At 51.2% G+C, this 27,588-nt stretch overlaps 1 protein-coding gene across 1 annotated transcript; it reads left to right on the forward strand.

The window, feature by feature from the left end:
• Positions 1-233: 233 nt before the first annotated feature.
• DCPS (decapping enzyme, scavenger) lies at positions 234-18,179 on the forward strand. Its single transcript, XM_084221529.1, has 6 exons — positions 234-536; positions 2,002-2,170; positions 10,195-10,340; positions 12,874-12,987; positions 16,847-16,957; positions 17,764-18,179. Exons 1-6 carry the CDS (start codon positions 312-314, stop codon positions 18,028-18,030), a joined length of 1,032 nt encoding a protein of 343 aa, XP_084077655.1. The 5' UTR covers positions 234-311; the 3' UTR covers positions 18,031-18,179.
• Positions 18,180-27,588: the final 9,409 nt, after the last annotated feature.

Consider the following 27,588-nt stretch of genomic DNA (forward strand, 5'->3'; position numbering starts at 1 on the left):
AGACATCCATTACATGAACACTAAGCTCTGGTACCGGGTGGTTCTCGGGGTCATGAGAGCTCTTTACTGCGCTGGCATTCTCTGTCCTGAGGACTCCAGAACCCCTACTAAGCTGACAAGGTGCCTGCTGGGCGCCTGTGGGCAGGACAAAATATGAGGCAGGCAGTTACGCTGCACGGAATCGATGCAACTACGAAAATGCAGACGTTTCAAATTTTGGTGGTTTTCCGTGTTTTTGTCTCAGTCCCCGCTTCGGGCGGTTGTGGGAGGCGCCGCGGGGGTGCGCGACCTCCGAGCCGCCAGGGGGCGCCATGTCCCAGCGCTCCCCGAGGCGCCGCGCGTGCGCAGTGCGGGGGCGGCCGCGAGCCATGGCGGAGGGCCCGCAGCCGAAGAGGAAACGGGAGGAGGAGGAAGAGAAAAATGGCGGGGCCGCCACTCAAGGCGGCGCCGCGGCCGCCTTCACGCTGTCGGACCTGCGGGTGCGGCGCGTCCTGCGGGAGTCGGCGCGGGACAAGATCGTGTTCCTGCACGCGGAGGTACCGGGGGGTGGGGGGGCGGTCGCGCCCGCCGCCATCTTCCCCGCTGAGGGCAGTGCCCCGCCCCCGGCGGCGCGCTCGGGCAGGCCCCGCCCCGGCAGCTCCCGGGCGGCCCGGCCCGAACCGGGCGGAGCTGGGGCCGGGGAGGCGGCCGGAGACCCTATTGAAATCCTCTTCATTGCTCGTATGATTTGGTGCTTCTGGATTCCAGCACGTTGTTCGTGCTTGGGAGGTAACGTGGCACTGGATTGCAAGCAGCGTGCTGCTTCTGGGACTGTAAATTGTACATTACCGGAAAATGTGCAATAATTCTTGGGATTGTGCATGGCGAGGGAACCATGCAGCTGCCTCGGCCCCTGTGTCCTGAAGATGTTCAGCCAAGCAGGAGATGAGGACAGGGAGGTTCCAGGCTGCTTCTTTGGTCTCGAGTCGGTGGTTTGCTGCAGTAACAACTGGGCCTAGACCTGCTCTGCCCTGTGAGCGTGTCAGGAAAATCCACAAACGCCAGAGGTTTATGCTTAAAAGGAGATATAGGAATCCTTCAACTTTATTCCAATGCAGGGAGAGAATGTACTGGGCCACATGCCCGCAGGGTTTTCTTTCTCGATATTTTGGAGCGCGCAGCCTCCCTTTTATCCTAACTCCCGGCCACATGTTTTCCTCTTCTGTTCTCTATTGGCTGAGCTACTAGGGAGGTACAGCCTTCCCCAGCCGCCTACCCCATATTCCCCCTTAAACCTGCTATCTTCCCTCGAAATTCAGGCTTCTGCACACCCTTGTCTCTTTCTGGAGCCAAACTGCCCAAAGTCAATAGAGACATTAAGATCCATTTCAAAGACATTAACACTCATCAAGTTGTTTGTAAAGGCATTAGCACACATCTTCCTTCTCAGAATGACAGTGTTGAGAGCCCGAGGTGAGCCCAGTTGCTCTCCCCAGGTGGTGTGGTGAGGCCTCACCTGGGTCTTGTACAGACAGGGGTGAGGCTGGGGGATGTTCCACACCCAGCACCTCCCAAAACCAGCATGCTGAAGCCACTGGATCAGGGGCTGTGGTTCCTTGGAGCAGGGCAGCAGTAAGTGCCCCCTGCCCCAGAACTTGCTCCCTGACAATGATGTAAATCCCTATGCCTGCCTTTGCCCTCTTTCTGGGAAGTGTCAGAGATGAAATTGGTGCTGTGGGTCAGCAGGAAACCTGGGAGCATCCGGGGAGGTGCAGATGGGCTGAGTCATTGCCCACATCCCCAGCTCCCCCAAAAACCACCTGTGTTCCCTGGTGGGGAGCAAATTCCTGCTGTGCTTCCAGGCAAATGTGCTGGGTTTTTTTTGGGTGGATGTCTGGCCTGCAGGGGGGTTTGGGCATGAGGACTGGGAGGCTGTGAGGTGTCTGCCATGATCCCTGACCTCAGACTGTCCACCCAGTGCTGGATCTGTGTTGCTGATTACTTTATCCATTTGTATTCCAGAGGATTGGCCTCTCTGGAGAGGGCACAGATGCTGTAGTCATCCTGGAAAAGACTCCTTTCCAGGAGGAGAAGATCCCAGACCTGCTGAAGAAGCCCATGAACGCAGAGCTGCAGATGCACAATGACATTTACTGCACCTTCTACCTGAGCCCTCCCCCAGAGCTGAGTGGTGAGTGCCCTCAGCCCTGCCCAGGGATCCTGGGAGGGCAGCTGGGATGCCAGGATATGGTTCTGCCCATTCCAGAGGGGAGGATGCAGTGAGATGGGCAGGTGCCACTGCTGGACCTGGCTGTGTCACCCTGGTTGTGGTTTGGTGACAGCAGCACACCTGGCCCACGTGGGGAGGTCAGTGGGTTGTTGCCATGCTGGAGGCAATGTGTCATCCTGAGGTTTTGAATGCTGCCCTGTTTAATCCCTTTTTTCCCTTTTTCCCATGGCTCAGCTGATGAGGCACTGAATGGCCATCGCTTGGTGACCTTGTACAGGAAGGTACAGAAAGGCTCAGGGGTGAGAGAGCTCTCTGTGGGTGATTGTCAGTGCTCATAGTGCTCTTGCTTGGGTCAGAAAGAGTTGTCTCCTTCCAGAATGTTTTTCTTGAAACAGTCTGCAGGGCACATGCAGCTGCTTTTCATTCCCATGGTGGCATCTCATGGGCTTTTTTTTTGTCTCCTGGTAAGAACAGGCAGTTTGTATTCGGGGGAGGATTTAAGTTCTGATAACCTCAAGTGCTGGGGCAGATGAGCCCCACCCCCCTTAAGATTTCACACATCTGTGTCTTATAAAACTGTTGATAACCAAGTATGACAAGGACTGATGGCAGTTTGGGGAGCTGCAGTGGAAGGCTCACACCCTGTGGAAGGGACTCTGGTCCCAGTGGGAAGGTGTCCTGCAGTGGTGGTGCTTTGCAGCTGCCACTGGAAAGCTGGGCTGGTCTTTGGGCACTTCAGTTTAATCACAGAATTCCAGACTGTTTTGGGTTGGAAGGGACCTTAAGGCTTGTCTTGTTTCAACCCTCTGCCATGGCAGGGACACCTCCCACTGTCCCAGGTTGCTCCAGACCCCATCCAGCCTGGCCTTGGGCACTGCCAGGGATCCAGGGGCAGCCCCAGCTGCTCTGGGCACCCTGTGCCAGGGCCTGCCCACCCTGCCAGGGAACAATTCCTCATTCCCAATCTCCCATCCATCCCTGCCCTCTGGCAGTGGGAGCCATTCCCTGTGTCCAGTCCCTCCAGGCCTTGTCCCCAGTCCCTCTCCAGCTCTCCTGGAGCCCCTTCAGGCCCTGCCAGGGGCTCTGAGCTCTCCCTGGAGCCTTCTCCTCTCCAGGTGAGCACCCCCAGCTCTCCCAGCCTGGCTCCATGGCAGAGCTGTTCCAGTCAGAGCTTCTCCATGGCCTCCTCTGGACTTGCTTCAGTGGCTCTATGTTCTTCCTGTGCTGAGGACCCCAGAGCTGGAGGCAGCCCTGCAGGTGGGGTCTCACCTGTGCAGAGCTGAATCACCTTCCACAATTAATTCCATGTGAATGCTGCTATATATTTAAATTCCAGAAATGCAGTGATAAATTCCATGTCAATGCTTTCATCAACACAATAACAGCCAAACAGGTTTAATAGTCAAAATTAATCTGAGTCCCTTAAGTAAGATGTTGTTGCAGGGCCAAGTTAAATTTTCAGGATGTTTGATGTGCCTTTCCAAAAATGCTCTTGTTTTAGTTCTGTTCCCACAGTGTAGGAGGGAGCACTGTCTGGATTTGTCAGCTTGAATTGTGCAAAACTCCTTTTCTCCTGTGTAGGACTCACAATTAAAGATTTTGTTGTTATGGTGATTTTCAGTCTGAGAAAAACACCATAACATCACGGGTGTTGTTGGAAGACCTTAAAGCTCCTCTTTCTTAGCTGGGAAAGCTCCTGCTTGGGTGCCTGCTGTATTCCCAGCAGGAGTTGCAGTGACTCCCACGAGGTGGCATTGCAAGACTGAAATCCCCTGGGCTGCCTCCAGCTCAGCCCTGCCCGCCTTTGCCTTCCTCACAGCACGTGGCTGCAGTGCTGGGTAACTCGACATTGCTCTGATAACAGAATTCCTTATTTTGTTTAAAGCTTATGCCAGGTGCAAAACCCCTCCTGCATGTTTGAATGGGGAAGAAGCCTCTGGCTTTCTTATGCTGAGCTTTATCTTTTTAATGACTTTTAAATCTGTCTTTAAAAGGTAATTTTTTGCAATATTTGTAATATTACCCAGTGGTAATATTACAAATATTTTTGCTTCCCACCCCTCTCCTTGGCACCCTTCAAGTCGTTCTGGATGCTGAGCAGTCCCAAGCAGGAGATCAGGAGGGGGCTGCAGACCCTGGAGCAGCTGTCCAGGCTCCCCAAGTCAGAGTGGAGAGCAAGGAGCTGCCTTCTTTTGAAGCAATTAGCAGCAGACACTGTTTGGTGGGCACATTGCATGAGCTGCTGGTGAGCAGCTGGGTTGGCACTGGGCAAACAGCCCTGTGTGTCAGGAGGGAAAGGAAATTACCCTTTGGAGCTGAGTCAGCCCAAGGACATAGTGTTCAGTTGACATGAGGAATGTGGCTTAAAAACCTAAACAGGAGGAATTTCCTGTAAGGCTGCAATCAGGGTTTGACAGACCTGGGATGTCCAGTGATAATGTGGAGACTCAGGGAGCCCTTGCTCAGGGTCTTTTGGCTCCTTAGTTGCAGGGTTAGTGTTACAGGGTTTTATCTCCTGGTCCTTGCAGGTTTACACTTGGGTACAAGATACAGTAAAATATTTTATAGAAAAGGCCAGACTTTGGCATTAAGCAGTTTCTTGGAACAGTCCTGTGTTGTGTGATGAAGGAATTTACCTGGGGGATTTCACAGCACCCCAGGCAACTGAACCTGCCACACTCAGCCTTTTGCTTCTAAGGTAAGATAAACCTCAAGACAGAGGAAGTGGTGACTGAGAGTGACTTGTGCTGATGCCATGAGGAGCTGCCTCCAGAGCGTGTTTCTCAGTGCTGCCTCTGTGCTCCCAGGTGCCTGGGGCTCTTCGTTCATCTGGAAATGGAGGCTTCCTTCACTCTTTCGCCACCTTCATGTTGGCCAGCAGGAGCAGGGAGGTCAATCTCCTGTGCTTGTCAGTGGCAAGGCCTCACCTTGAGTGCTGTGTCTAGTTCTGGGCCCTCAGTTTGGGACACTTGAGCACGTCCAGAGGAGGCAAGGAGGCTGGAGAGGGGCTGGGAACACAAACCCTGTGAGGAACCACTGAGGGAGCTGGGGGGCTCAGCCTGGAGAAAAGGAGACTCAGGGGTGACCTTATCACTCTCTACAAGAGAGGTAGGACTCCTTTCCTTCCTGAAAGGTAGTTGTAGTCAGCTGGGGCTGGGCTCTTTCTCCAGACAGCACTGACAGAGCCAGAGCACACAGCCTTAAGCTGCACCAAGGGAAATACAGATTGGATATCAGGAAAAAGTTTTTTACAGAAAGAGTGATAAAGTTCTGGAATGGCCTGCCCAGGGAGGTGGTAGAGTCATCATCCCTGGATGTGTTTAAAACAAGACTGGATGTGGCACTGGGTGCCAGGGTTTAGTTGAGATGTTAGGACATGGGTTGGACTCAATGATCTTGAAAGTTTCTTCCAACCCAGTGATTCTGTGAAGAGAGTTGGGTGCTGCTCCCTCTGTGCAGTCAAACCAGCACATACCCCAAGTAGTGATGACTTGTTTGTATGGTGACACAGGGAAAGGGAGGCCAAAGCATGTTACTTGAGCAAATGACTCCCCTCTGATCTCAGAAGGGACATTTCACTTGGGGAAGATGAATTTCACTCTGATGAGATTTTTAGGTCTGGGAACACACTGGTGTGAAGGCAGCACCAGATGAGTCTTGCTCATCTCATTGAATTGACATGCATGTGTCAAGGCTAAAATGGGAAATAACATTTGCAGATAAGCCAGTAATGGTCAGAGTTTGTCTAAAGGGCAACCCAAACCCGTGGAGTGAGGAGAGGGGACTTTGTGAATTTGTGGGGAGTAGTGTATCAGAGCTGATGTGACTGTGCTGCTACCAAAGGCAGGCATGTGCATCTTATTTTAAGGCCACTTTCTGGATGTTGCCGTGGTCTAAGAGGCAGCTTAAGCCTAGATGTGAGAAGAACCCCCAGCCTTGGCTTTCCCCTGCAGGGAGAGCAAGGGCTGATTTCACATTTTCTGACTACCAAAGGTTGGATTGTAAAGCCAGATGGTTCAATGTGCATGTTGCCTGATAACATCTAATTCCTCACACCCATTTGCCAAGGAGAGCTTGATGTTTGGCAAAAAGCAGCCTCTTTGTGCCTGGCTGCTGTGGGACTGTGTTTCTCCAAAGCTGTGCTGGTGTGATTTAGGGGCTCTTATCAGTCCTCTAAGGAGTCTTTACTCCCTGGCTGCAGGCTGAAGCTTCATATCTTTTTATCTTAAGATAAAAATGTCTTAAAACAAGCACATCAGGAAAAGTTCTGGCTCCATTGTTCCAACATGGGGTGGAGAAATTGTGAGAAAAATGGAAAGCTGTGGAAGGAAAGTTTTTATGCAGTTATGCAGGAAGTAAGCCACATCCTAAAGAGTCTGGTTTCAGGCAGTGAAGAGCTGGAGAAACTTGCAGGAGCTGCAGTGGGAAGGCTGGTTCTTCCTGCGTCTCCATGCTTTGGCTGCCTCTGGGGTTTGCCCAGCCAAAGAAACTTCTTGCATTTACACTTAAAATAAAACACTCGAGCCTGAAGCTGTGGGAGCATTTGGGGTGGTTTGGAGGATAGTGGGGGGTGTCATTGTGCTTTGCACTGTGTTTTGCGGAGATGGTAAACTGCAACTTTCCTCTTTGCAGTGCCTGTTGCAGCTAAAGTTCCCTGAGGCCCCCCAAGTCCTGGTGGGAGCCCCAGGGGCCAGGCTGCCTTAACTGAGTCCCTGGCAGCATGCTTGGCTTGCCTTGGCATGTGCTGGCCTTGGAAACTGTGAGCTCTTGCAAGCTTTGTCCTTTGCACCTTTAATTCATTCACTTAAGAGTGCCCCAGCTGTTTGGGACAAAGCCATGGGCACACCTGGCTGGGGCTGGGTTGGAATCCGATGTTCCTGTGTGACCATAAAACCAAATAGAGGCTGTTCATGCAGAGGGAGAGGTTGTGTGTTATATATTTACTTAGGACATTATGCATTTGATTAGGGCTGCATCCAAGGTGCTGTAATCCCACCTAATGGTGAGAAGACAGCTCAGAGCTCAGTGCAGCAGGAAAGAGGAGAAAAAGACCTGCAAGAGCTCAAATGCCAACTTGCCTGTTGTTCCCCAGCCTTGGCACCTTCCTGCACCTGATGGTGAGGTTGATTAGGGAGCTTATAAATGAAAGCTCCGCTTCCTGCTGGCAAAGAGAGGAAAAAGCTCCCCTGCCCAAAAGGAGAAATAGGTTGTGCCTGCCCTGTGTACTTCTTCTGGCTCCCTAGAAGGGTTACATTTGTCTAAAGCAGGCTGGTAGTAGGTGTTAATGCTGCAGTGGGGTGGGAGAAGAGAGTGTGAGGCCTCTCCTCACTGATGTGCTGAGCTGGAGTTTTGGCAGAGCCTGGGGACAGCGTGGCACAGAAAGGGATGAGGCATCAATAGGGAGCTCGGTGTGCCCTTCCTACCTGCAGGAGCTCTCTCTGCTCATATTTTGTCCTCTCCTGCTGACAGCAGCTGCCTCCAGCCCTTTTTTCCTTAAGTTCCCCAAATGGTGTTCTGATTTTCCTTTTGTCTTGGATTGTGTTTTCCTCTCTTGTTCTTAGCAGGAGAGGGGAGAAGTGTGCTTGGTCAATCTGAGCCTCCTTTTCTCCTGGGCAGGTTCCCAGCACCGTGGTGATTCCTCTCAAGTGCCTCTTGTAGAGTTACCAGCCTGGGCAGTTGTTCTCTGCCTCCTGCTCATCCAGGTTCCTTCAATTAAACCTCCTGGCTTTTTATAACCTCCAGTTAGTTGATGGTCAGTCCTGTCTTCCAGAATAAACCACAGATGCTCTGTGGTGGCCCCGGGCCGGCGTTCAGGAACAGGCTGGCTGATGTGAGTCAGATGTGAGCAGAGACAATCCCTGATGCTTCAGCCAGCTTAGAAACCCACATCACGTGTCCAGCGGTTCCCTTCCCCCGTTTCCAGGCCGGGGCAGGTTTTGGGTGCCCCACGGCCTACGTGCTGCTCCGGTGCACATGGAGCCTGCCAGGAGCAGACTTGGAAACTGGAGTGTGGCCGTGTGCCAGCACTGGAAAGATTTTGGGGCAAGCCTGGTCTCGCTGTGGATGTTTCCTGCAGCCGAGCCCGGGCTCAGCTGTGACTTGGCATCCTGTGTGCAGCTCCTAAGGACTGTCAGGCTCTGAGCAGGTATCAAACAGCCTCTCTGGCTGCAGTGATTGATGCTAATTAGCATCACTGGGGCATTTTGGGGTTGATGAGACCTTTAGAAGGGAAATAATCATAAGTGAACCGCAGCCTTTCCCCTGCCTTTTCTTCCAAACATCTGCTCAGCTGCAGCTGCACATTAAGGAGTCCTATGATCTCTCATTTAAAGCACCCTGAGCTGTCTCCCTACCATGAGCAGCCACCCCCAAGTTGGGGAGGTGCCAGGGAAGCCATTATAGGTCCCCTGCACTGTGGTTATTACCACCCAGCACTGAGGGGCTTTTGCTGCAGTTCTTTCTCTATTTTTGGGGTGTAAAATCAAATTGTGAACGTTTCAGCCTGAGGCTGGCTGTGGTATTTTATCTTTTGCCTTTTTTGTTTTCTCCCCAGTGCTTTGCTGATCTTTTTAAGCGAGGAGAGCTACAGCCTTGTCTTTTTTTCTTTGGTATTACATCATCCTGCTAGAAGTGCTAATTGAGTCCTGGAAAACAACCTTGTTTGAACATGTGTATGGTGGGAATCAGACCAGACTGCCCTTGTGGTTTGCATTTTCATATTTCATGTTACCAGCATTTTCCTGTGGATTTCATTAAGCTGGGTTTGGCATGGAATGAAAAGGCAGAGTCTCTCAGATTGTGCAGCGCTGACCTTAAAAAAACAGAAAGCAGAAAACTAAAAAAGACTCAGACCATTCTAAATCCTGGCTCTGGGAACAAATAGGTGTTTATATTCAATGTCTAGCTAGCCTGTGTACGTACTTAAGGAATGAAGCACAGCTTTGGTGCCCTGCTGTGTGTGCAGCCCGTGGTTTTGTGTGGCAGACCCTGGGCACAGTGCCCCAGTCACTCGCCTCAGTCTGGTCTGCCTGGGGTTTGCTCAGGCTCATGGGGCTTTTCTCCTTCATGCACTGAAGTTTATTGCAGCTTTGTCAGTTGGGAAGGCAGAGACACTCCTGTGCCCTTGGAGCACCTTGGAGCTGTGTCAGGCTCCGTATCACGCATCCAATCTTGGCCAAAGACGGATGTTTTCCGTGTGTTTTGGCCCTGTGGGTAGGATGTGCTGCTGCCGACATTACAACTGCCAGGTTGACAAGGTGAGCACTTGCATCCTGTTCAGTGCCACAAAAATGACACAGCAAAGTTCTAATCTTGAGGCAAACAGAAAATGTTTTCTTTTTGCCAGTGTAAATACTGAAATGCTTTTTGTGGGCAGAGGGTCACTCAACCCACTTCCCCTGGCTGATCCTGAGCTGTGTTGACTTATCAGCTCACGTTGCTTGTTCTGGATCTGTCCCTGTGCCCTTGACTTCTTTGCCTCCTGTACTTGGGGCTTGAGGCCAAGCACTCTGACTGAGCTCTGGGAAGAAGCTACTCCTGGGAGTTTGTCTGGGTTTGTGGCTGGATGAAGTTGCTGGGTGCGTCCTGTGAGCTTTGAATTTAAGTATGAAGATGTGTCTCTGTCCCCAGGGTGGTGTTTCTGTCCTGGTTGTTGACTGCACATAAACACTGCCCTGGGAGCCCCACCTCTGCCCCGATGTTGCTAATAGGCGTGAAAGAGCAAGTGTGGAAAAAACTCAGACAGCAAACTCCTCCACCTGAACTGGAAAGACAGGCCCTGGCTGTGCCCTTGGCTTTTTCTTACTCCAGAAAAGCAGAAGCAGTGCAGGAGGTTAATTAAAGCACTTGATTGCTTTCTGTGTCCATTCTCCGTCACCCTCTATTCAAAATGTCATAGTGTGGCATTTTTTGGCAGGGAAAACAGATTTGTTGGGGACTGAAGGAAGCAATGTGGTTGGTAACTCAGTCAATGTGTTTGTTCCTAGAGATCAAAGCCACAGTGGTGTACCCTGCCACGGAGAAACACATCCAGAAATATCTGCGTCAGGAAGTGCACCTCATCCGTGAGACCTGGGAGGATTACAAGAACATAACCCTGCCCTTCATCCAGTCCCAGAGCTTCAGCATCCAGGTATGGGTATCATGCCCTCTCCTGCAGACACAGATGTCTTTGTTCTCCTCTATCAAAACACTGCTGTCAGAAGGCTTCTCTGAAGCCCAGGCTGGAGAGCTAGGGGTGTTCTGCCCCGTCTCCCTGTTAGTTGTGTTGTCAGCTCTGTAATGCTGTCCCCTCTTATTTGGTTGGCTGGGACATCCTTTTCCATCTTTGCAGAAAAATGTTTGCCTTGGAGCTGGACTTCAGGCTGCCTTTCCTCAGGTTTCTGAAGAAACTGAGTTTTTTTCTCCTTTCCAAGGTTGGCTTCCTGGGCATTGGTGCTGTTCACTGGGCTTCTTAGGAGTCTCTGGGTTGTTGTGGAAATGGAAAGGCACAGAATGTGCTTGGATTTCTGCATCACAACTCACTCCTCCTGCCATTCAGCCCCTCAGTCCATATTCCATGTGGTGAAACTGTTACTTTGAGTGTGCTACTTGCCCCAGGCAGCCCCAGCTTTTTTTCCTTTTTGACTGTTCATCTCCCTGTCTCTCCTTTAGTGACCAAAGGAATACAAGTCTGTAGGGATCAATTCATGCCAGCCTTTGCAGAAGGGGGAGTAAACCAAATCCTGGGGCTGCTGAGGCTCTCCATTAAAAATAAGTCTCCAAAACTAACCAGGAGCCTTGAATGCCCCCCCTGCCTTCCCCCATCTTTCCTGCTGCCTTAACCTGCAGCATTTATTAGCTGGAGAGAGGCAAGTGTGTGTTTCTTCCAGGCCACAGCCTTCATGCAATATTTTCTCTTTTCTTTTGCTCCCAAATTTGTTATGTTTCCTGGTGTAGCAGCTGCCTTCAGGAATTGCTTGAGCTCTCACTCTGCCTCTTGCCCCAAGTGCTTGTGAGCTGTTTTCAGTACATGGAAACATGTTTCTGGTGACCACCAGGAGCATCTGCTGAGAAATCATGGTCGGTCCTTGACCTCTGAGATTTAATAATGCTGTTCCTTGTCTTTATCCAACTGGTTTTGCCAAGTGGAAGGGGAAATGTGAGGGGTGACAGAAATACCAGGGGACTACAGAGGCATCTGTGTTTCCTGCTGGAAGATACAAAGTGTGGATGCTTTCAGGATAATGGTTTTATTGTGGGGCCAGTCCCTGGACATGTGTTCTGCTTGCTAGGCTTGTGCTGGGAGCAGCAGGAGCAGTCAGCCAAGGACCTGCCCATCACGAGGCAGCCTTGGGTTTAAAATTCAGCTCATCTGATCAGTGAACTTATTTAGGGCACTGATAGCTTGGCACTTGTGATCAGAGCAGGCTTAAAAATCCAAACAAAAGGCAAATGTCCATTTTCTGCTGAGCTTTGCTCTGAACTGCCCTCCCAGGGTTATGGAACAGAGTGAGCTTGTGCCATGCTTGTGAGAATCACTTGAAGAATCTAATCTCTAAGATGATGCTAAGGAGAAAAGATAGTAATTTAAGCCAAAAATCCCAGATCTAGGGAGAAGTAGTTTTTTCTCTCCAGATGTATTCAGGTCAGTTTTCCAGCAATCCTAAGTGTTTATTAGATTAATGAAACTCTTGATGGATTTTCCCCGAAGTGTCTGGAGGGAAATCCAACCCAGCTCATTTGGTGTACTTGTGAAACTGGCTGCACCTTCTCTACCCACCTGGAGCAGCCAGAATATTTCAGACCTATATTTGGTGAGGAAAATTATGTTTCCAAACATTTTCAGCTTCCAAACTTTAGCAATTTCCTGCTGCCCTGTGTTACCACCTTCCAGGGACCTGGCTGAGGACTCTCTTGCCAGTCCAGTGCTTAAATTTGGCTTAAGCTAGAGCATAACATGCATTTTGGAAGTGTAAAGAGGGATGCTGGAGTTGAGGCTGGGAGCCAGGCAGAGCAAAGATGCTTTTCTCTGGTCTTACTCTGTCACTTATCCCTGGTGTCTTCCATTTCCATAACTCTTCTCTGAATGGTGCTTTGCCTTGCAGGAGGAGCACGGGGGGATAACCAGAGCAGGGATTACAGGCAGGCTGGAGGCTGGAACCTTAAGTATGGAAGAAGAAGAGTGGTGAGCTGTTTTCTAATCAGCCAGGGAGCCAAGAGACATCCATTGCCCAAAAAAAACCACAGGCCTTTCGTGTCCCTGCAGAGAGCTGCCAGCAGCCAGAGCCACATCCAACTCTGCTCCTTCCTCTTTGAATAGGGAACAAAATCAGCCAAGTTCCCTTCCCAGACCTGATTGTAAAGATTTTGCTCCAGCTTGGGGGGGTAAAAAAGATGTAAACAGCCCCATGGTGCTGCAAGAAGTGTGTGCTGAGCCCCACAAGAGCTGGATTCCACTGCTTTTTATTGAAGTGCTCATAATATTCTGGAGTTTATTGGTTGATGAAGTGTTTTATGGCTAATTAATTACAAATTATTTGGTCATTTAAAATAAAATTGGCAGGTTTTTTTTATAAATTCTAGTTGCAGAGAATGTGCAGTAATCCATGAGCTAGGGCTAAATGCTCCTGAGGTGTTGTTTTTTTAATTTTCTACTGACTTCAAATCACATATTTCTCTTTCAGTGGGTGTATAATATCCTGGAGAAGAAAGCTGAGGCTGATCGAATCGTCCATGAAAACCCAGATCCTTCTAATGGCTTTGTTCTGGTTCCAGATTTAAAGTGGAATCAAAACCAGGTTGGTTTGCTCCTCTAATGCTGCCTGTCTGAAGGTAATCCAGAGGAAATGTCCACTTCCAGACTACTAAGAGCACCCTGAGAGAGTCTGAGTAGGTTTCTGTGCACGCTGTTGTTAGTGATGACGTTGCCAGGGCCTTTTAGCACAAGCTGATATGGGATGCTGCAGACCCAGGCTGTTCTCTCCTGCTGAGATGTATTTATTAGGTTTACTTTCACTTGTCCATATCAACCCAAATGTTGTCAGGATGTGTTCAGACCAAAACCCTGTGTATTTGTTCTGCTGAACTTGTCTAGTTTTTTTGTTTTTTTTTTTTTTTTGGCAAACCTTGACTCGAGGTGCAAACCATGCAGCTGTGTTGTCCTTTGGTTGCTGCAATTAACTCTCCTCCACAGTGTTAAACAGATGGTTCTTGGCTGATGAGCAGCTGCTTTACCCCTTGTGGGAGTGGCTACTTGGTGAAAGTGATTTCTAAGACCAGGCTGTAATCCTAAATTGAGGATTATTTCTTGGGTTCTGGCTCCCTTTTTGTGCTTTAAATTTGTGGAGGTGAAACTCCATACACACACCCCTCCCTTGAAGTTGGTGGCATCAAAAAAAGTTCCCATCATGTTTCTGATCCTCAAATGCTTCTGCAGGGGGCTTGTGGGGAGAGTTGCTGTATGATTAAGACTTAGAAATGAAAATTAAAACTCAAAAAAATGGGAACAGAAGGCTGCTGGTGGGCAGCTCCATCCTGTGTGTCTGTGCAGGGAGCAGCTGTTTGTGGTGCAGAGCTGAGCTGTCTCGGGGAGTCCCTGCAGGGCAGTGTCTGCTCCCTGTGAATTCCTTGCACATCACTTACTCCAAAAATCCCCTCTCAAGAGCTGATGGGATAGCTAAGCTTGAATTTCCACTTGGTCACCAGAGGCACACCCTTCTTCCTGGTGAGATTTTGCAGCACAAGGGATACATGTCCAGCTTGTAGGATGTGTGCCCTGTTCAGTGCCCTCCCAGTGGAGCAATATTTAAAAACATGCAGCATGTTTCCTTGCTGTGAGCAAAGCCTTGGCAGATATCCTTGTGTGCAGCCAAGCTTTGCAACTCACATCAGGATTGGGCTAAAATCATAGAGGGGCTAAAATTTGTGTTTTGGATTTCTCTAAAGACCTGCTGCATCCACATGTCCCAGCCGACGTGGTCAGGGAGTGTCTCAGTGGCAGGATTTGTCCTTAGGGGAGGTTTCCCCGTGTTCCTGTTGCCTCTTGGAGCGCTGAACAGGATCTTCTGGACTTCTCCACAACTGCTGGGCTGGTCTCTGCACCCCAGTCATCCCTGGAGCTATCTGGGCCCTTTGGACTGCTGATCTCTTTCCCAGGCAGGCAGACAGCATCCAGGTTGCCTTTGAGCCAAGGAATTTCTTCTTGGCTGTGGGTGGCACTGAGCCAGGGCTGATCCTACAGCCCCAGGGCTGCCAGGGAACAAGGTTCCTTCTGCCACATCCCACCTGACAGGCAAGGCTGCTGAGTGAAATCAGGGAGGGGAGATGCAGCTCCCAGCAGGACTCTCCCTCACAAGTCCTTTCAGCAGTGTGGCCTCACTCCTTTAGTCCCTGGTCCACAGATCCTATGAATTCACCTGCAGCTATTTCAGACTACTGGATGGGGAGAAAATTCCCTTTAGCACTGGGAAATCTGCTGCTCTCAGCCTTCTGGGTACTGCTGCCCAACCTTGATGATGGTTTGAATTGGTTTCTTGGGCTGGTGGGGGTTTTTGGGGGTTTTTTAATTTTTTTTTTCTTTCACAACTTTTGAGTTGGTTTCAAATCTGCAGGAGCCCTGAGGCGTTGCCTGAAGCGATGCCTGGCATGACATCATTCCAGGCCTTTTTAGCAACAGGATTATTTGTTTCAAACAGCAAGATGCAGATGTTCTAAGGAGAAGAGCTGTTTGCTTTTCCTCTCACCAGCCAGCCTGGAGCCAAAGAGCACAAGCTGATACACTGTCTTTTTCTGGAGCTGTGCATGGGAATCAAAGGGAACCCTGAGCATGGCTGTGCTGGCTGGGTGCAGGAGCAGCTCTGTGCTTCAAGAGCTTTGTGAAGCGTCCTTTGAGCATCCTCTGACACCAGCATCTATTTCCAAAGAACTGCATTGGGTTTCTCACAGCCCTGAAGAGATCTGCTGGATCTCAACTATCTAAACCCTTTACTTTCCACTGTTGATATTATAAAGCCAGTAACTGAGCTGGAGGAGACTGGGATTTTTATTTTTTTTAAAGTCTAATGATCCACAACTTTGTGTTGCATTAAACATTGAATGTGCTGAACGCTTCAGGGGATGCCAAAGGTTTGTCTGAGAGCTGCTCAAGGGATGTATTTTAGCTGCCCTGGGTTTGTACAGTGACCAATTAGGCTTTGAAAGTTGTTATTTATAGAACTGATGTGAGTCAAAAGTGGCCAGCTGTTTGCGCAGTGGAAAAGTAGCGAGCTTATCACTGGGGAAGTTTTCAGTTCCAGTTTTAGCCGCTCTAGTTTGCTGTGGTCCACAGTGGTGGACATGACCTTCCCTGAGACCAGTGGGCAGGAGCCACAAGAGCACCAGCACACACACTCAGCTCTCTCTCTCTCACAGACACACACACACAGACACACACACATGCAGCAGCTCGGCTGGGAAGGCACGGGAGGGTCCAGGCATGGAGCTCCAACAGGTTGAAGGGGTCCAGGGGACAAAGACAAAGGAGTGTCCAAGGTATAAATCCAGGGAAAGAGGGGGGGGCAGAGGAGAGCCTCAGGGATCCAATGGTCTGAGGGCTCAGGGGCAGTACACAGGGAATGCCAGGGTGGATGGACAGGGTTACACAAACCAATGGGGTAATGGGGAAGGGAGAACTCTCTAGGACTTGAGCACATGAACATATATGGGTAAAAGGGGCAGGGAAGGCCAACGGGCCAGTGGGGAGGACAGAACTGGGACAAATTAACATCATGCTACAGAGCACCATGGGGGAAGCTTCTTTGCTCACCCTGAGGTGTGAGGAATGCCCGGAGCCTAAGGTGCATCTCTCCAGAGCATCCCTGTTGTCTTCTCCCCAGTAGGCTCATGGCTTTCCACAGAGTTTCACTGTATATGTTCAACTGAGTGTGCTGCAGATCAGCTGTCACTGAGAAGGCTGTGGGCTGTGCATGGGGTTGCTGACAGGGGCTTAGTGGGTCCCTGCATCTGGTCTCCAGCCTCCAGTCATACAGAGAGAGCATTTTTGAGGTGCTCAGGAAGGTGGGAAGGGCGGCACCAAGTGCAGTGCTCACAGCACGAGAGGGGGCTGGTCACTCCATCTGCATCTAATGCTGAGAAAGTATTTGTGATCTTGCTGTTGATGGGTTGGGATGAGGCTGGTCTCTTCTGGTCATTTCTGGACAAAACCCAGTTTCACCAGAAATGATGCTTTGAGGTGTAGTGGGATTGTGGGTGAGCTCATCCCATACTGGGACATTCAGCCCCGTGTGGTTATTGAAGACAAGTATCCCGGTATGACACAAGAATCCCTTTATAACACAAATATCCCTGTGTAACATAAATATCTCTGTATGACACAAGGATCCCTGTGCAGCACAAATATCCCTGGGTAACACAAATATCCCTGTGCAGCACAAATAACCCTGTGTAACACAAATATCCCTCTATGGCACAAGTATCCCACTGTGGCACAAATGTCCCTGCATGGCACAGATATCCCTGTGCAGTGCAAATGTGCCTGTATGGCACCAGGATCCCTATGTAACAGCCTGGGAAGCTGTGAATGGTGTGTCAGGCCCAAAGCAGTGCTGCCTCCATGTGCTCTTTGTGTGTCCCCTCCATGCCCACCCTGTGTCCCTGCAGCTGGATGATCTGTACCTGATTGCCCTCGTGCACCGCCGGGAGATCAAGTCTCTGAGGGACCTCACGGCTGAGCACCTCCCGCTGCTGAGGAACATCCTGCAGGAAGGGAAGGTGAGTCTGAGCCTGGTCCCACGCTGCTGCCCTGGCCAGGGAGAGCTTGGCTGCCTCTGCAAAGGCACGCCCTGGGTTTTCTGGCACAGCATCTGCCTGGGGACTGCTCCTCAGGAGATAATGACTCATGAAACAGGGCTGTGTTGCCCTCTCTGCCTGGACAGCCCGGCTCCTCCTCTCCATCAGCACCTTGCTAAAATCATGCCACATCCAGGTGCTGTAGGAATGCTTTATACTTCCTGTCAGCAGTGAGCTCTTCTAACAACCCCATCCCAATCCCTTGCCTGTTCTCACTGGCTGATGTGTTTTTCCACAGGGTGTGTTTGGGAGATGGATGTGCAGTAGCTTCTCTTTCCTTCACTGTGTTAGAATTTGGAAAGTAATTGCACTAGGGAGGGTGGGAGATTAATTAAGAGATTAGTCAGGGGATTGCAGCGAGCGGAGCCGGCATGCCGGAGTTTGCCGTTGCTGTTCATAGCTTTAATTACACTGGCTGGTAACGGATCCCTGTTACTTTTCCAGTGAGTTGGAGTGATAAGGGTGAAAGGGAAAATGATAGGGGTGGATAGCACATCCCGTCATGGAGAGATAAAAGTGGGGCAGCTGGAGGCCTCGATCTGTCCCTGCAGAGGCTGAAATGGAGTGTGGGGAAGAGTTCTGTCCTTCCAAACTTCCCCCTTTCCCTTGCTGTGAAGAAGCTGAACTCCCTTTTACCTTTCTCTACACCTCTCCTGCCATCCAGAGATGCTCTTTCCCATCCATTCCCGGGTTTTGCTGTTGCTCAGCTCTCTGTTTCCCCTCTGCAGGAGGCCATAGTGAAGCGCTTTGGTGTGCTCGGCTCCCAGCTGCGGATCTACCTGCACTACCAGCCCTCCTACTACCACCTGCACGTGCATTTCACTGCCCTGGGCTATGATGCACCGGGCAGCTCCGTGGAAAGAGCCCATCTCCTGGCTGATGTCATCGACAACCTGGCCATGGACTCCATGTACTACCAGAAACGGGCTCTCACCTTCCCCCTGCGGGCTGATGAACCCCTGTTTAAGAAGTTCCAGGAGGCAGGAAAAGTGTGAGGAGGCAGAGGTGTTTTTTGTATAATTTTTTAAAAAATAAATACCCATTTTTGGGCTTTTTTTAAAGTTGTGTTCCTTTTATGTTTTTAAACTCTGTTTTTGTACAAGGTGGGGCTGATGATCCTTTGCTATGGAAACTGTGTTGTCTGTTTAAGTCCATTAAAACACTGATTGAATAAACCCCTTGGAGTGTGCTGGATTTTACCTCAGACTGGGCACCTGTGGGATGCAGTGAGCAGAGGGGTTTGGCTGGGAGTGGCTTTGTGTATCCATCTTTTCCACCTGTCCCCAGATATCAGCCCAAACAGGGTAATAGGTAGATGGACAGGTCCAAAAAAACCCTGCTATCCTCAGAAAGCTTCCTGTATTTCTTTTCTACAGATTTACCCCTGGGAGTTAGATTGTGCTTTCCTCGAGCAGGGAGGGGTGCCTTGCTCCAAAGAACTCCAATGACTAACCCGAGTCCTCACCCTTCCTGTCTGGCTGTGTGGAGACAAATGCTGTGTGCTGCCTGATCCCCAGCCTGAGAGCCATCACCCCTCTGCTGCTCCTTAGTCATCTGTGTCTGAAACAGCCTCATCTGCAGGGCCAGGCCTTTCTGACAGAAGCTGCTAAGGGTTTGCAAGGATTATGGTTAAAACCCCCCAGACATAAATAATAGTGCTCTTCCTTCTGCTGAGGTGGTGGCAGGATGGGACAGTGCCAGGAGTTGGATTCAATGATCCATTTGTGGTGCAAGACCCAATTTCTCTGATGCAGGGAGCTTCCTTGGCCACCCAGCCATTGGGTCCCTGGCAGCTTCTCCACTGAGCGCCAGCCTCTGAAAACTTCATGAGTTCTTGGTGCCAAAAAGGGCTCTGGTTTCTGGTTGGTAACCAGGGATGTAATTGCAGGAATCATCTCGCTGCTACCCCAGTTCTTTGCTCCTTTCTACACCCTGAGCTCTAAGACGGGTTTTTTTGCTGATGGTGGAAAACCCAGCTGTGATTTATTTTTCCCAGGCTGCTGGCTGTGCTGGAGCAGAACCTGGAGCTGCCTGGAGCAAAGTGCCATCATTGGAGCTGCCCCGGGGCTCTGCTCAGCTCATCCCATATGTAAATATTGAGGTCAGGCAGCTCCCTGATGCCTTTTAGCAGCAGGGAGAGGCAGAGCAGCTGGATGCAGCCACCTTCCCTTATTTCTCTGCAAAAATTCCCATTTCCTGAGTGAACAGTTGGGGTTGGTGATCTTAGAGGTATTTTCCAAATTATTCTTGGAGTCTGGAAGTGCAATCCATAGTAAGAAAGCTGCAGTGATCTGCTGCGGGAGCCTTTCCCTCTTGCTTCAGCTCTTCCCACCTCCAGAGCAGAGCAGAGCAGGCCAGTTGATTTGGGGAGCTGGAGAGCTTTAGGATCTGGACATGGTCAGCGGGATTGCCTGTGCCATGGCTCTCCCTAGGTTTTAAATTGCTAAGGGACAGGGGTGATTTTTTGCCCATACCAAAGCATTTTCTCTGCCAAGGGGAGCTTGGCCTCCTTTGGTGAGGGAACATCCCAGTTTTATGTCTCTACCTAGGCCAGCCCGGGGATGGAGATGGTTAAACAACACACAGGCCCATGCTGTTTCTAAGGAAGGCTCCCTGGTCCTCAGGTATTGAAAAAACACCCTCAGTCTTGAAAATAGACTCTCAGAGGGCTGTGACAGACAACCAAGCAGCACATCTTCCACAGACCATCTGCCTGCCTCCCGCTGGATGAATCGTTTTCCTGGGAGACTGCACTGGAGAGCAGGGGGTGCATGGAGCCCGGGATGGAGGCTGCCTCTGCCTGTCCCAAAGGAAGGGGTCAGGGGGAGGCATTCTGATGGATCTGCAGCCTTCAAAGGATTTAATGAGGTCCTGGGGCTGGGCCTGCACAGCCAGATGGCATTCCCAGGCTGTGGCTTGAGGAAGGGTGAGCCTGAGGTGATCCAGGACAAAGCCGGCTTGTGCTGGGCATGAATCGCCACATTCTTGTCCCTCAGGAGCAGATGCTGCTGAGGGCATTCCCTTCCTCCTTTCTGAACAGATCCTGCTTGCCTGGCTCCTGCTTTGGCCTCATCACTCTTTTGGGAGCATTTTGGCTGTGCTGTGATGGATGGCACAGCCTCTGCCCGTGCCTGGTGGACACCAGTCCTGTCCTGCACTGGTTCCCCAAACCCTTCTGTCAGTGTGAGTTCTGAAGGGTGATGGCAAAGCTCGTTACAAACTCATTTCTCAAACTGCCAGCAATTTTTGCCTCTCTTTTCTTCTCCAAATTACTCAGCACTCATCATGCTGAATTAATCCAAGTGGCAGTTTATCCTTTGTAAATTAAATATTAGGGCAGGGTGTAGTCATTCACAGTGGCTAACAACCCAGCAAAGGCTCCTGGCACTCTGCTATGACAGCAAATATATTCCTATTTTCTGCTGGGCTTTGAACCCCTGTTGTCTGCTGAGGCTGTGGTGGCCACAGGAAGCTCGTGACTGATTTTTGGGTCCACCCAAGGCAACACAGGTACCTTGTGACTGCTGGTGTCCTGAGATCCCTGTGGGATGGACACAGCTGCTGTCCAGCACTTGGTGTGGGATCACCATTGCTCCCCAAACCTTGGTGATGCTTGAGCCACAGCACCGTGACCTCTTGGCACAGAGGTCTGGGCAATCAGAGGTCTGGGTGATCCTGAATTTGCATCTCTGCAAGGGCTTTTGTTCTGCTCCCAGTCCTGTTGGTGTTGCCCTGGGCCATGGGGGATGCTGGAGATGGAGACTATCACCCCAAAATGAGCCCATCCAGCGTCACCAGCAGGACACAGCTGCTGGGGACTGAGAAGATCCTGGGAAGCGAAGCGTTGCAGCCTCTTTTAATATTCTTTCTGTCTTGGGGGCATAGCAAAAATAGACATTTGGGATGCATTATTATTGCTGGAGTTTCATTGAATGCTGTTTATTATTTTCAGATGCAATAAACCAAGATGTGGAACCCATGAGACCAAAGGGTCAAAATATCCTTCAAGCAAATCCCTGACAAGCTGTGGCCCCACTAATTATCCCAGATTGTCTACAAGCCCTTGGCAATTAAAACCTAATTATGGCAAGTTCTCCTGTCACCACGGGTAAAATTGCCCCACTTGTTAATGGCAAAGAAACCCCAGCTTAAGAAGGATGAGGAATGAGCCAAAGATTCTCTTCAAATATTGATGAAGTTGCCTTGGCAAAATTGTATGTGTCAGCTCAACAGGTATTTTATCAATTTATATTGGCACTGGACATGTTGTCTCAGGGGCAAGAGGGATGAGTTTGAGGCTGCAGAACTTTAAAAAAAAAAAGTTTTGAGGGGAATAAAAAAAACTTCAAAAGTTGACTGCTAATTTTGTGTATTGTGGGGTGGGATGGAAATGGAATCCCATGGGAGAGCAAAGTGGCCTGACATGGGGCATTGCTGTGGTGAGGAGTGATTTATTTTCAGGAAAAAGAAAAATACTTAATATTAGTTGATGATTTTAAGCAAAGCCATCCCCGGGGTGTTTGTGCGTCATCTCATGATGGTTTAGAGCTTAATCTCATGGGGATTCAATGAGGGAACAGCGCAAACACCCTGTCTCCATGTCAATCTCCAGCAGGATGAGTTTTGCCCACCCCCAAAATTTGCTGTGAGCCAATTTTGGCGGGTTTTGGGGTTTGCCTTGGGAGGGCCTGCCCCCAGCCCCATGATTTCTGGGGGTCCGAAGGGCACAGCGAAGGCGTTGTTGCCCTCCCCATCCTCTCCCGTGCCGGGGACGAGGGACCGCGCGCCTTTCGCTCCCGGGATGCTCTTCCCCTCCCTCCCTCCTTCCTCCTCCTCCTCCTCCTCCCTCCGCCGCCCATCCCGCGCTGTGCGCAAGCGTGTCCGCCCCCCGCCCGCCCTCCGGGCCGGCCCCGCATCCCGCACCCACCCCCCGCATCCTCCCGCCGCACCGACCCCCCCGCGCCGCCCCATGGTGAGTCCGCAGCCGGGGGTCCCCCCGAGTCCCCCCCGGGTCCCTCTCGGGTCCCTCTCGGGTCCCCCCGGTCCGCGTGTCCGGAGCGGGGCTGCGAGCCGGGGGGTGTTGGGCGCGAGAAGAGGGGTGGGAAGCCGAGCCCCGGTGTTTTTGGGGGGCTGGAGGGGGCGCCCCGCGCTGGGAGGGCGCAGGGCAGGGCAGGAGCTTTGCCCGCCTGGCAGCTCCCGGGCAGAGTTGGCACGGGGGTGCAAACTGGGGCTATGGGGGGGCTCCCCCTTCACCCCAGCTCCGACCCCCCCGGAGCATCCCACGCCTTTGGCATCGATGTCCTGGCGAGGGCGGCGCATGGGAAAGGGAGAAAGTGGCTTTATTTCTACGTTTTGTGGGTTTTTGAAAAATAATTGTTATGATTATTTTTCTAATTAGCGCGATTAATCAGCGCCTGAAGTGTGAGTGTGGGCAGCGGCGAGAGGAAAGCCCCCACTCTCCCGGTGCCCTTCCATCTGCTGTCTCCCCATTCCTGGCAAAACAAACCCCCTCATCTCGCCGGGAAAAGACGGCCTTTGGCATCGCTCCTGCCCATGGCCACTCCCGCCAAGGAGATCCCACCCCGAGAGCCCCGGGAAGAGAGGGTCGGGCATGTCCCCATAGCACGGGTGGGCTCCTTGCGACGGCTCCGGGTGGTCGGAATGCCCGGGAGCCGGGTAGGGAAGGGAAAATCCTCCCGGAGGCCCTGGGAGGGGAGGAGGTGCCCCGTGTGCAGCTCAGGACCAGGACGGCATCGCTCCCGTGCGGAACAGCGGGCTGAGGAGGATTTATGAAGTGGTCTGAGGCTTTTTTCCTCAGCCCTGAGCATCCTGACTGGTGGGTGGATGTGCTGCAGTAGCCTGGTGATCCCAAAGGGGTAGGAGGGGTCCCTGCTGGTCCCCCCACCCAGTGCTGGTGTGGACAGAGCTGCTGGCAGCTGGATCTGGGCATGTTTGTGCAGGATAAACCCTGTCCTGTCCCATCCCACTCCCTGTGCCTGGAGCCCTCTTCTCCCACGGGACAGGATTGCTTCCAGGGAGAGATGAGGATTGCCCTGAGACCAGCAGGAAAAGGACCAGCTGGACCTTTCCCCATTGATGTCTTCATGTCAGGTCTTTGCAGGGTGAACCAGTGGTGTTTTATTGTTCTGGGGAGTGGAGAACAAAGAAAAATTCTTCCTCTGGGTTTTTTTTGTGTTCCTCAGCTTGGACACCATCTCTCCTGTTGGATCAATAGGGTGATGCCTGGTGGGTTGATGCTGGCTGCTTGGCAAGTCTGCTCTCCATCTCTTGGTGAGATGAGCTGAATAAAGTTTTGTGGTGGAACTTTTTGGGAAGCTCTGCTGATTTTCCCCATCTTTTCTTCTGGGCTCTCCCTCTGGATGCTCCTGGAGGCAGGTGATGGATTGCCCAGGCTTTGCCAGCTGTCTCTGCCAAGGGTGTCCTTGGGACAGGCACCCCAGGCAGGGCAGGGCCTGGGATCTGTGGTAGAACTGATGGTTTAGGTTTCCTCTTCCTACCCTGGCTCCTAACGATGTGTCCAGCGTTTAATGAGCTCCTTGTGTTGCTGTAAGCTGTAGGATGGGATCAGCATGCTTTGCTGGACTCTCCCTAACCCCTGTCCCTAACTGTCTGCTTCATTAGAGGGCTGCTTGCTCATCCAGCTTCAGGCAGGGAGTTAACAGCAGCTGCTCCAGCCAGACACTGAATTCTGAGGAATAATGCCTCTGCAAATGGGAGGACCTGTCTGTGGATACTGATTTTAAGGGATGTCCACTATGGAGATCTGCAAGTAGGGTGTGTTCCACATCTGGGATTGGAGTGTCCTCCTGGAGGATCCACCCTGGAGGGAAAACATCCATTTGGAACTCTGGAGCAGCTGTACTCGTGTCTACAAGCCTGTGTTTTATAGCTTGTGTCATCCCCATTCTTGCAACCAGCATCAGAGGTGGATGCCAGGCTGCAGGATGTGGGAATGCTGAGACCAGGGCCTTCCCCATGCCTGTGTTCAGGGGTTTTCAGCTGACAACAATCCTCAGGTTGAATCCTGCTAAATAACTATTTGGCAATATCTCTAAATCCCATGTATTCTGTTGCTTATTCTCTTTGATGAAGTGATGGTCCCATTGCTTTAGCTTTGAATATTCCAGAGCTGATGCAGGCTGGCAGCATGGAATCTGCTTCTCCACAGCTTTCCCTATTGTGATTTTTTTTTTTAAATGATTTATTTTATGTTATTTTTCCCCTTAAATTTTTTCCTCTGGATGTAGCATGATGGCTGTGTAAGGAGCAGGGATGTGGTCCTGTTCCTACAGAGCCTGGCATCCTGGATTCACTTGGATCCCTCTAGGATCTCATCCTGCTTTACCCATTCCAGGCTGGGAACCCCTCATACTCTGCCCCCAGGGACACTTGCATGAGTGGTTTTGGTTGCAGTGAGAAAATGAAATTATCTGATGCTTTCATGATGCTCGTTGCAACTTCTGGTTCTTTTTTTTTTTTTTGGGTGTTTCTTAAGTTCCTGTCACTTTGCTTTCACACTGCTCTGTCCTCCAGCTGTAATCCTCGTATTTATTGAGCTTTTTCTAGGAAAACCCTGTGTCTTCTTGGGAGGGAAGAGGAAAAAAAACCCAGTACTTGCTTTTCCAGCTGCTGACCCCTTGCATGTGACTGGGGTTGGGCTGGAAAGCTTCCTTGGAGGAAGGAGAAAGATATTTGGCTGTCAGGGAACGGAAAAACCAAAGGAGCTGCTCTCCATCCTGGTTTTCCTTGGGACCGGCGATGCTCGCAGCGGTTGCGGGCTGGCTCAGGCTGCCGCGGCTCTCCAGGATGTGTTTTGCCGCTGCTCCCGGCCCCGGAGGGGCGCGGGCTGGGCACGGCCCCGCCGGGGAGGTGCGTGGGAGCGGGGCAGGGCTGCGGCCAGCGCTGCTCCGGGGCTCCTGGTGCGGGATGGGGCCGAAGCAGCGATCTGGGGGAGCGGGACGGGGCAGGAGCACGGCAGAGCTGGAGTCTGCCCACCCCACCTGGATCTGCCCTGTGTGAATTGCTCTGCTGGGATGTCCAGAGAAGGTGGGTTTGACCAACTGCTCTCCCTGTGCCTTGGAAGGGGCTGGGGACTCCCCACTGCATCCGCTCCTTGTGGAGGACTGCTTGGTCCAAGCTGGGCTGGAGATCTCCATCAGCTCTTCCATGCCATCCTGACGATGCTGGGATGCTCCTGGACCATCGTGGGATGCAGCCTGTGCTGGCAAGGGATGCTCAGAGGTGGGATGCAGTGGTCCCAAGGGATGGATGGTGCAGTGCTGAAGGAAGACTCCTGACACCACACCAGAAGTTAGATCCACAAATCCATGGAAGGATTTCTGCACTGTTTTGGAGTTTTGGTTCTTTTTTCTTGCAAGTCAGAACAGCCTTAAATCACCAAACCACGTACGGATGTGACCACGCAGGAAGCTGGTTTCCTTTCCCCTCTTCTTTGGAGGTTTAAAAACATATATCTGTGCTGAAGTTTGGTTCTTCTCTTTAATCCTGGGTCTGTGAAGGAGGCTTTAACCTGAGCTCACGCCGTTGGAATTCCCTGCTGCGCCAGGGAGAGGCTCCTTGCCTCCAATCGCTTCCAGATGCCATTCCCGTCCGGCTCTTCCCCTTGCAAAATGTCTCCCCCAGCCCGCCGAAGTTTTCCCGGCTGGATTTGACATCCCGATATCCGGCCAGGCTGAGTAAGCTGAGCCTTAATTTTTTAACCAGAGCCTGGTGCCAGTGGTGGGAGGTTGGAACTCACCCGTGGTGTTGCACAAGCCGGAGCCCCGGGGTGGATCCTCCACCGGGGTTTGAGCTGCTTGCGACATCGGGTGCTTTTAAAATTTCTTTTAAAATGGAAGTAAATGAGCTGTGATGGAGTTTGGGGTTTGGGATCCCTTGCTGCACCCTCTGCCCTCATTGCTAATGGGTCAGAGCTTCCCTCAGCACCAAAATGGCAGGAAACTGAGGCAGGAGAATGCTGAGCAAGAGCTGAGGAGCCTTAAACACTGCTCTGGGGCTTTGCTGATGCTGTGTGCACCCAGCCAGCCCAGCATTCCCACTGTGGGTCATAAAACACCCCTGGATGAAGGTTGAACCCCCAGCACAGCAGCTCTGTGGCTGTTAGGCTCCTCTGACCCCCCTGGGTGAGATTCTGTGGCATGAGGATGGATCAGACCTGTCTGTGCTGGGAATGGAGGAAAGCACTGAAGCATTGAGGGGGAAAATGAGGTGGAAAGTGAGAAGTGAGGGAGAAAAATGCAGAGAGGGGGGATGCAAGGGAATTTTGGGGATGCAGGACTGAACAGGCCTCAGGTGGGGGAAGTGGGATGGTGTCAGAAATGAAGGGCAGTGAGGGCCTGTAGGGGTTAAATGTGGTGCTGCCTTCGAACAAGGCATCAGGAGCAATGCCAAGGGCTGGGAATTCCTTCGGCCCATCCCTGTGCGATCACCAGTGCTGCTTCCAAACCAAAAAATAGGAAAAAAAAAAAAAGAATCACAAAGAAATGTCTGTTCGAGCATATTCGGGCTCAACAGGTTTTGCTCCCGGGCGGGGTCCGGTATTTGGGATGGGGGAACTGAGTGTGGCCAAGAGCCCGGCTGTCAGAACAGGCTCTTTATGCAACAAAAAGATGTGATTTGTCCTCAGAAATCTTACCCCGGGCTCCTTTTCCACTGCCTTTTTTCTCGTGGGGTGAAGGCAGCCCTCCCCTCAAGGGCTTGGGTGGTGCAGGCAGTGTGGGAAGGGATGGGCAGCTCCTGATGAAGGGCTGGGGGACCTGGGGGGGATTTTGGTTAAAAATGGATGAACACAAGGTTTTGACACCTCAGCACCTGCCCCAGGACCAGATCCCACTGCCAAAGCCCTGCATCCCCCACACATTTGGCTTCTTCAGCATCCTGGTGGTCCATTGGCATCTGCCCTGGAGCTGGGGCTTCCCCGGCCCCTTTGCTGCCTAATTAACAACGTTGCTGTATAATCCCCCCTGCATTTACAAGTTAAATCGACAGATTATCTGTATTATGCAAACGCAGCTTTAAATCTTAATTATTTATTTGCATGGGGTGTCTGGAAATCAGCAGCACTAAGCTGGGGGATGCTGTTCTGTTGGAAGTGCAGACTTGTGCTAGGAAATGAACCCAAAGCAGGCTTTTTTTGGTGTGGTGGGTGATGCTCAACACCCCAGCTTGGGAATATGTTTATTTTTTCCTTCAATTTTTTTTGGGGTGGGGGGTGGTTATTGTGGGAGGCTCATCCTTAAATAGCAGTGGTTTATTTTTAGGTCGGTCGCTGCTTTGGATAATCCGGCTTGGCTGGGCAGCTTTGCTTTTCTTCCCATTCTCAGGGATTTGATAGAAATAGGTTTATTAAATTATTTTATTTTTAATAAAATAGTTTAATAAATTTAATAAATTATTAATAGAATTAAAGAAACACAGGGTTGAAGGATGGAGGTTCTGCTGGTGGTTGCCCTTTTGTGCTGTCCTGGACAGGGAGCTCCCCTGGGATGACCATTAGTGAAACCTCTTCCCAA

Source organism: Fringilla coelebs, assembly GCF_963513975.1.
Source record: "Fringilla coelebs genome assembly, chromosome: 25".
NCBI lineage: Eukaryota > Metazoa > Chordata > Aves > Passeriformes > Fringillidae > Fringilla > Fringilla coelebs.

Coding starts and splice junctions, on each gene's coding strand:
- DCPS (XM_084221529.1), top strand. CDS start 312: ATGTCCCAGCGCTCCCCGAGGCGCCGCGCGTGCGCAGTGCGGGGGCGG. Junction 2,171..10,194: donor CCCTCCCCCAGAGCTGAGTG/GTGAGTGCCCTC, acceptor GTTTGTTCCTAG/AGATCAAAGCCACAGTGGTG. Junction 12,988..16,846: donor TAAAGTGGAATCAAAACCAG/GTTGGTTTGCTC, acceptor GTGTCCCTGCAG/CTGGATGATCTGTACCTGAT.